The 9,554-nt window shown below is 40.6% G+C and overlaps 1 protein-coding gene across 4 annotated transcripts in view; it reads left to right on the top strand.

The window, feature by feature from the left end:
• Nucleotides 1–607: 607 nt before the first annotated feature.
• The window catches only part of NDFIP2 (Nedd4 family interacting protein 2), an 83,470-nt gene continuing 74,523 nt past the window's right edge, over nucleotides 608–9,554 (top strand). The window contains exons 1-2 of one of the 4 annotated variants that reach the window (XM_050951466.1): nucleotides 608–812; nucleotides 3,222–3,407. In XM_050951466.1, coding sequence (XP_050807423.1) covers nucleotides 3,378–3,407 — 30 coding nt within the window. In that variant the 5' untranslated portion in view covers nucleotides 608–812; nucleotides 3,222–3,377. The remainder of the gene's footprint in view (nucleotides 813–3,221; nucleotides 3,408–9,554) is intronic. The other 3 variants (XM_050951455.1, XM_050951446.1, XM_050951476.1) reach the window with 3 other exon arrangements.

The following is a 9,554-nucleotide window of genomic DNA, read 5'->3' as shown; positions in this document are numbered from 1 at the left end:
ATAATTATATTTGAAAATGTAGAAAACATCCAAAAATATTTAAATAGATGGTATTTTATTATTAACAGTATGGTTAATCACGATTATTATTTTAATCTCTTGACAGCCCTACGAAAGAGTTAGAGAAAATGTCTAAAGTGAAGTTCAGATACAATTTTCAAAACATCAATTTACAACTCGTTTTTTCTTTTCATTATTAAAAGCAGACATCGCAGAAGAATCCTACGCTGGGGTAAGATGTAGAAGTTAAAATGTCTAGACCAGTGCTTTCTTTTAGAGACGTTAGGTGAAACAAATCAGTCCTAGAATGGGAGCTGGCCTGGGGCCCAGTGGTGTGTGTAAAGGGGGAGTGCAGGCGGTTGGAGGGGCAGGTAAGGGACGGGGGGGGGCACAAAGGGTGTGTGAGGGGACGGCTGGGTACAGGGGTGTGAGGGGTGCACAGGTGTATTGGTGTGTAACACAAAGACTGGGCACCAATGCGCGCGCAGGCCCCCCCCCCCCCGCTTTATTATGTGCGTCACAGGCGGCGCCCTCATCGTCCCGCTCCTCCGCACGGAAGCGGCTGTCGCGCCCCGCCCCCGGAAGGCGGGTCCGAGGCGGGCGGGGCGGCGGTGACGGAGCGAGGAGGCCGGCGCCGGTTCAGAGCAGTCGCATCCGGAGGGGGCAGGCAGGGCCTGGCAGCTGCGGCAGGGAACCAGGGCGGTAGCCGGGAGGGGAGAGCGGGCGCGGAGGAGCAGGGCTCGGGCCGCGCCGCTGTGTGTCCGCGGGCGGCCGGGATGGATCACCACCAGCCCGCCAGCCGCTACCAAGTGGTGAGTGACCGGCCCGGCTCCTCCTGCCGCGCGGAGATCCCCGCTGCGACCCAGGCGGCTCTGCGGGACCGGCGCGGGGGGCGCTCACCGCGACCACTTCCCCGGCTGCGGGGCCTGTGGCCGGAGCCGGGGAGCGCGGACCCTGCCCGAGACTCTCTGCCCCGGGTGTGGCGGGACATGGAGCTTCCGCCCCATGTTGCGGGGGGTTCACAGGGAGCCTGTCACGGAGGAGCCGGCCTGAGGCAGGTTCGGTGCTGTGTTGTTTCGCGGCCGGGACGCGGGGAGCCCGGCTTGTTGTGGCCGCTGTATCGGGGTCAGGAGTGGGCACTTCCCAGCTTCCGCGAGGATGGGACGCTTGGAGGCCTTAGCGAAAACACTCCGCAGCGCTTAACCTTGATCTCTTCTCGTGCCCCGGCGGCCGAGTGGCTGGCACGTAGGTCGTCCTCGCCCAGCTGGGCTTGGCAAGCCTCCTCCTGGCTCCTGAACGGCCTTATTTCTGGAGAGTTGGGGGGAAGAGAGGCTGGCTTCAGCGCTTCTGAAAGTTAAATCACACACCGATGTCTCCAGTCGTTGCTCGACAAAGGTTTATCCAAAGGAGGAGTGAATCTCAAATTAATGATTTATTTTTACATCTGCCCGACATTGAAAATATGGAAGGGAAATGAAGACGGGCAGGGGAATTTCCCCAGTCCGGCCTTCCTTCCTTCATATGTGGGCTGGAGTGAATCTTTCTTTGTTTCTTTTCTTATATCCTTTTCTGGGTAATCTGTAGTTACTGGGTTTGGGAATATAATTTGTTGTGTATATAGGCTCATTGGGAGAACTATTCTCCAGATTTTCGAAGAATCCCATTCAGTTGCTTCTAGATTAAAATATCTTTCCCACTGTGTCGTTTCTCCCTTCCCCAAAACACTACATTGTCAATGGTGACACTCCATCCTGAACTGATTGTATTATGTCTCTAGTCCCAGTACCTATATTTAACATCACATACATTATAGTTGTAAAATGTAGGCTCAGCAATAGTTGCAAAAGTGAGTTAGAGCAAGCCTGAAGTTTTATCCTTACCCATTAACTTCCTTGTTTTTTTGTGCCTTTTAATCATATTTTAAAAGGACCATAATGTTAAAAAACGTTAAATTTGTGTGATATCGTAATTATATTTTATTAATGTGAATTTTAATTAGCTCACTGGTTGTCCAAATTCAGAAGTAAATAATGAAAAGAAACCAGTCAGTTTCTCTTTTATATTTAGTCCATTTACTAGTCTTTCTGGATCACAGAACCTATTTGGATGTAAACATTTCTACTGCACTGTTTGCAGTTCAAAATAAATGTAGATATTTATGTTGAGAACATTTTTAGAGTCCTAAAAAACTTTGTTTAGAACCCACAGATGGGTAGTTGTTAACTCTCCCTTTGATGGAGTGTCTCTCGTGTGTTACTTGAGTGCTTAACCTGGGGACTGTGCTGGATCCCCATCTGCTCTTGGATAATCACACTGCAGCAGCGTCCTGGGGCATTTTTACCACCTGCACTTTGCCAGCAGTGTATTTCTTTCTGACATAGGCCTTGCTTCCGTGATTGATGCCTTTGTCATGTCAAGATTGGATTATTGCAGTGTATTCCATGGCTACACCTTAAATCTTTTTCTAAAGAATTTGAAATGGCCCAAATTGTGGCAGCCTGCTTGCTTACATAAAACGCAACCAAGAGGCACTATGTTAACAAGGCTCTTCGATTTGCACTGGCAGCCTCTTTGTTTTCAGGTGGAATTCAAGGTTTTATCTTTGACCTATAGAACATTAAACTCATTTGGACCTGCCTACCTGAGAAACTGTCTGTCTCTCTTTGCTGTATTACTATAGTTGCAGTGCATATGAGGAGAGATTAAAAAGAATGGGGCTATTCTTGGAAAAGAAAGGACTAAGTGGGGTATGTCATAGAAGTCTAAAATCATGAATGGTATGGAAAAAGTGAATAATGAAGTGTGTGTTACCCCTTCACGTAACACAGGAACCAGGGATTACCCAATGAACCTAATAGACATTAGGTTTAAAACAGACAAAAGGAAGTCTTTACACAATGCACAGTCAACCTGTGGAACTTGTTGCCAGTGGATGTCATGAAGGCCAAAACTATAACTGGATTAAAATAAGAATTACATAAATTCATGGAGGATAGGTCCATCAATGGCTATTAGCCAAGATGGTCGGGGTGCAATATCCTGCACTGAATGTCCCTTAGCCCTTGATGCTGGAACTGGATGTTGGGTTGGATCACTTGATGATTGCCCTATTGTGTCAAAGGGTATTAACTGGTCTAGCGTAGGCCACTGTTAGAAGACAGGCTACTTGGCTAGATGGACCTTTGGTTTGACCCACTATGGCCTTTTTTTATGTTCAACAGAGGTCTTGCGTTTTGATCCACCTGTTATAAAAAGGGGAGAGGGCTGCTGATAGTTCTTCATATGGGCTCCTTCCTTCTGAAATACCCCATTGCTCCAAGGTCTGAAATAACCTTCTTGGCATACTGTAAAGCCCATCTGAGCAGAATTGGCAGAGGATGGAAGTTGCTGAAAGTCTAATTCATATGGTAGGAGTTTGAAGTTGTATTATTTATTTGATAGATGTATGTATGATGGAAGGAAGAAGCATTAGTCAACTTGTTTTGCATGTCCATTTATTTTTTTTAAATATGAATAAGGTGACCAGAATTTTGGATGAGTCCCTTTTTGGGTGGAGTCCCGACAAGTGAAATTGAAATAAACACATGACGTAGGGCAAATAGCTCACCACATCAATTACCTGAAAATGACTACATAAAGGTTAATATAAATGAATTTTGTAATTATAGTAATATTTGTTATTAACTTGATTAAACTTTTTTTACATTAAAATTGTGTCCACTGAACTTGGTTTAGATCACAGTGAGAATAATAACATGCTTAACTTGCAATATATGCCAACAAGAGCTCATTTGGTAGTGCTTTTGTAGTATCATAGTAAGGACCATGACTGTTTCAGTCACATTTTATCCTGTCCATCAACATGCAAACCTGACACTATCAACCGGATTCTCATACAATTGTGTACATACTGTAATGGCTGCAAAGGGTGGAAGAACCAAAACTGTTTTAGATTCACTGTACAATATTAGCACCTTGCCATGACAGCACATTATCTTATTTTTAAGATGGTAATAGACGTTTCTAATACTTGGTTTTGTGAGCCTCTCACTCCCTATTGCTAAACTCATTAAATCCAACCAGTACCATAACTGCATTGTGTGTATCTTTTTTTTTTTTTTTTCCCCTCCTGGTATGATAATAGTAAATATGGATTTCTTTTTTCTTTTCTCCCTCTCTAGCTCTTTGAGCTGTTTTCTCCCCAGCCTTTCCTCCTGCTGTGACTCTAGGATATCTTTTCTGTTAAATACATCAGGATGATGAATTAATTCTAATACTATTGTTGACTGAATAATTAATAATTCTATGGCTTTTGAGGAAGTAGATCATCAACTTCCTGTAAAAAGTTTTTCAAATATCATTTTGTTCAGTTTTTAATTAACAGTAAGTTAAAAATTTAACTCAACACGCACTGTTCTGCGTAAGAACTTTGACCTCACCATTTCCTTGCTTTATTTCTTTGACAGAATTTATTGAAGATTCAAAATATTAAAAGAATAAAACTTTCTCTACCATTTTTGGATAAAAATACAAATATATTTTTAAAATGTTAAAGATACAACCATTAAAGTGCTGCTATTTGCAAATGTATCGGGAGGGGGCGACGTGCAAACTAAGGGTATGGCTACACTTAGAGCTGCGCAGTGCTGCTGCGGGAGCACTCCCGCAGCAGCGCTTTGAAGTGTGAGTGTGATCGCAGCGCCAGCGCTGGGAGAGAGCTCTCCCAGTGCTGAACGTACTCCACCCCCCTGTGGGAGTTAGCTTACAGCGCTGAGAGCTGCGCTCCCAGCGCTGGGGCAGTGTTTACACTGGCGCTTTGCAGCACTGTAACTTGCTGCGCTCAGGGAGGTGTTTTTTCACACCCCTGACAGAGAAATTTGCAGCACTGTAAAGCGCCAGTGTAGCCAAGCCTAAAACGCATAGGTAGATCAATGTTATGTAACTTTATCTCTCCTAGGACGTGTGATTGGTAATGCTCTCTACACCTTCTTTTCTGTCCACACTTCTGCTGTTCTGTGAACAATTGGGTAGGATTTTGTCATCCTCATCCTATGGGGATATGACATCAGCTGATTTGTCACCCTTTTTTCAGACTTTCCTCTTTTTCCCCTCAGTAACTTGTAAACTGAAGTCTTATTGGTTCAAGTGCTTTACAATTCTAAAGTCTCATTATGAATGTGAACAGTGCTGCTATGCCCTTTCCTGTTTCATCCCTGTGTCTCCTTTTTCCTGCTTGATTCATTGTCTCCCTTCAATTACCTGACATCAACCCTAGTGGAATTGTAACAGCAGAGAGAAATTTCTTCAGCAATCAGTTTTCCCACAACTTCTTATTTGCATGCTCGTTTTCTTCTTTAATTTGGATAGTATTATCCTGGTGTCGTCTAATTGTTTTAATTTTTTTTTATTCAAGCATGTCTACAGAAAAGTGTGTGTGAGGTATTTTTTTTTTAATGGCATGTTGGTCCCTAATTGGAGTAAAACAGTAGCAATAAAGTAGAGTAGTTAACTGTAAATATATAGAAGCTAGGACTGTCAAGCAATTAAAAAAATTAATTGCCATGAATCCTGTAATTAAAAAACAATTAACGGCATGATTAAACCGTAATAGAATACCATTTAAATATTTTCGGATGTTTTCTACATTTTTCAAACATATTGATTTAAATTACAACACAGAATACAAAGTATACAGTGCTCACTTTATATTTTTGATTGCAAGTATTTGCACGGTAGAAAAACTAGAGAAATAGTATTTTTCAATTCACCTAATACAAGTACTGTAGGGCAATCTCTTTATCATGAAAGTTGAACTTACAAATGTTAAATTATATTAAAAAAACTGCATTCAAAAATAAAAACAATGTAAAATTTTAGAGCCTGCAGGTTCACTCAGTCCTACTTCTTGTTCAGCCAATCACTCAAACAAGTTTGCTTACATTTGCAGGAGATAATGCTGCTCGCTTCTTGTTTACAATGTCACCTGAAAGTGAGAACTGGCATTCTTATGGCACAGTTGTAGCTGGTGTCACCAGGTATTTACTTGCCAGATGTGCTAAAGATTCATATGTCCCTTCATGCTTCAGCTGCCATTCTAGGGGACATGCGTCCCTGCTGATGACAGATTCTTCTCGATAACAATCCAGAGCAATGCAGTCAGATGGATGTTCATTTTCATTATCTGAGTCAGATGTCACCAGTAGAAGGTTGATTGTCTTTTTTGGTGTTTTGGGTTCTGTAGTTTCGCATCGGACTGTTGGTCTTTTCAGACTTCTGAAAGCATGCTCCACGCCTCATCTCTCTCAGATTTTGGAAGGTACTTCAGGTTCTTAAATCTTGGGTTGAGTGCAGTAGCACTTTTCAGAAATCTCACATTGATACCTTCTTTGCGTTTTGTGAAATCTGCAGTGCAGGTGTTCGTAAAATGAACCATGTGTGCTGGGTCATCATCCAAGACTGCTATAATGTGAAATATATGGCAAAATGCGAGTAAAACAGAGCGGGGGACAATTCTCCCCCCAGGAGTTCAGTCACAAATTTTAATTAATGCATTATTTTTTTAATGAGCATTATCAGCATGGAAGCATGTCCTCAGGAATGGTGGCTAAAGCATGAAGGGACATATGAATCTTCAACACATCTGGCAAGTAAATACCTGATGATGCTGGCTACAACAGTGTCATGAAACGCCTGTTCTCACTTTCAGAGGATGTAAATAAGAGGCCAGCATTATCTCCTGTAAATGTAAACAAACTTGTTTATCTTAGTGATTGGCTGAACAAGAAGTAGGACTGAGCAGACCTGTAGACTCTGAAGTTTTTGCATTGTTTTGTTTTTGAGTGCAGTGATGTAACAAAAAGTCAATATTTGTAAGTTGCATTTTTCATGACCAAGAGATTGTAATGTACTTGTATGAGGTGAATTGAAAAATACTCTTTCTCATTGATCCTTTGTACAGTGCAAATATTTGTAATAAAAATAAAATACACTTTGATTTCAGTTACAATACAGAATACAATATATATGAAAATGTAGAAAAACATCCACATTATTTAAACAGAAAACCAATTGAAATTTATTAACAGTGCAATTAAAATGTGATTAATCGACAGCCCTTATAGAAACTACTAAACAATTAAGTTTTAAAGTTTGGGATATCTTTCATGTTTGTGCCTTTCTAGGAAATATGTTGTTTTGCATTACTAATAAATTCCAGGGTAAAATTTTCAAAAGCAGCTGAGTGCTTTAGGTATCTAAGTCCTATTGAAAGTCAGTGAGACACAAGTGCTTAAGTCTCTTAAGGATTCTTTAAAAATTTTACCCATATTACTTGACTAAGATCCTTGATTATCTTTGGGCAAGCAATGTTTTTTCACTACTGAAGAATTGCCATAAGATCCAGAACGAAGTTATTGTGGGACCCAAGGCAAAGTAATATGGTTCATTCTGCCTTCCTCTTCAGCTACGAGTAAATCAGCTATGTTCATGTACAGTTACACCCTCTGGCTTCCCATGAGTACCCCTCCGTTATGAGGTTCAGTGGTCCTCGATGAACATTCCTTCCCACTTGCAGCACACACAGTGAGAAGCCAGGAGATGTAACCAAAGCATAACCCTCTATCTCTGAGTCACATAAAATTACATATGGGAATTAGGGATGACACTCTGGCTGCTAGGTCATGTGTGTGATGTCAGGCTCTAAGTACAGGATGCTATGTGGTAGACACACTCATTACTCTCTCCATTTTCTAAATAACTTATCTATCTTGATTAGAGTCATTGTATAAATGTAAGATCATTGTTCTGCAAGGTACATGTGTCTGGACCTCTTGATGTTACAGTAGAGGCAGGTGTAATTTAGAAAATCTAACACCATACATGGAGCATTAAAAGATAAAAAATGTTCTTTCGCTTTACTCACGGTTATACATTGTGATGCACAGTTATTTCTGATATCCATCTAAACAAACTTTCTTTAAAACTTCTTCACAAGCTAAATTTTCTTAGTCGTCTTTTCCATCCTGTGAAATTGTGCATCTTTCTGTATCATTACAGTATGTTAAGTGCTTGTAGGGTTTTTGGTTTATAAAACATGCATCCAGTGTAAACTCTGGCTATATTTGCTACTAATTAAAGTACCACATGCTGGAAATAATAAAATACATCAGTCAGTTCAGCTTCTTCAGTTGTCTGCATGCATGCACTCAAATGAAAATGAACCTACTCAGGAAACTTGGAAAAAGCTTTAGTAAAGTCTCCTCCTCCCCCCTCCCCCCCCCGGCTACCCATGGCACTGAGCGTAACATTTGACTGTCAGAAAGATATTAGCTTTCCATTTCTTATTGCATTATGATATATAGAGAGACTGAGATTGTTTACATTAGAAGTTCTGATTCTGTCAATCTTGGAGAACCTTCTGATGACTGGTATCACTGAATAGATCAAACTAATTATATAATGATATTCCACTGAGGTTTTTTTCCATTGAAGCAATTGTGATACAGTAGATACAAGGTGTTGCTGCAAACAAGCAATAAGCAGTGGCTGCTCTGAGCAATATTTCCTCTGGGAACACTTTCCCCTACTGTGGAGTTATTGACGCCTCCCACCCCTAATAACAGCAATAGCCACTTAGGAGCAACATAACAAAAGGGCACCCATATGTTGCTGTTATTGAGCATCTGCTGTAGTGTAAATTGAAGACAGCATTTGGCTTTTAAACATCTGTTTAAAAACAATGAAACATTGCCTCATCCCAGTGACCACCTTCACTGTCGTCACTGTAATGCCTAAGACAGTCATACTGACATTTTTAATGAGTATAAATCCACTGTCCATTGAAGGTTGAAATTTTCATCAATGCAGTGGGCTTGTGCAAGACTTTGTCCCCCTTAAGCTCCATGTTATATAGCACAGAAGAACTAATGTAGTGAGATGAGCTGTACCCTCAAAGAACAGGCCTCTTTCGTACTAGCTCAGTCTGGAATTTAGTACTGCACTGAAATATATAGAGTAACTTTTAAAAAATGAGAACATGAGTTGATGTAATCATGAATGGACAATACTTTCAGCTGCAAGTAAAAGCATTTTTTTTATTTAATGGCCCAAGTAGGTACATTTTTTGTTTGAGTAACTTTCTTAATCAGTTTTTTACTCCACAATTGAAAAAGACCTTCTCATTAGTGAATGACAGAAGATAGCTATCAAATTTCCTCTTTATATAACCTCACATAGGGTGGTGCTGTTTTAAATCTTTAAAAAAAATAAAAAAAAAATTATATATATATATAAATAAACATAAACAGATTCTGTTTGACCTGCTGTTTAACTTTTGGATGTGCACATAATTTCATTTGGAAGCTAAACATTAAGTACATGGTTTTTATATATGTGGTAAACTTATATTAGTTTACATTCGTGAGGTAATACATGTCTTAGCTTGGCCATGTACACCTGACAGATCAGGCAAAATGGAGTGATAAACTTTTATAAATCCAGTAAATTGAGCAATATAAACCAAGAAGCAAAATAAATCTGAGTTCCTCCACTGTTCT

Source organism: Gopherus flavomarginatus, chromosome 1 (genome assembly GCF_025201925.1).
Source record: "Gopherus flavomarginatus isolate rGopFla2 chromosome 1, rGopFla2.mat.asm, whole genome shotgun sequence".
Classification (NCBI taxonomy): domain Eukaryota; kingdom Metazoa; phylum Chordata; order Testudines; family Testudinidae; genus Gopherus; species Gopherus flavomarginatus.
This window is presented reverse-complemented; position numbering and strand designations above follow the sequence as displayed.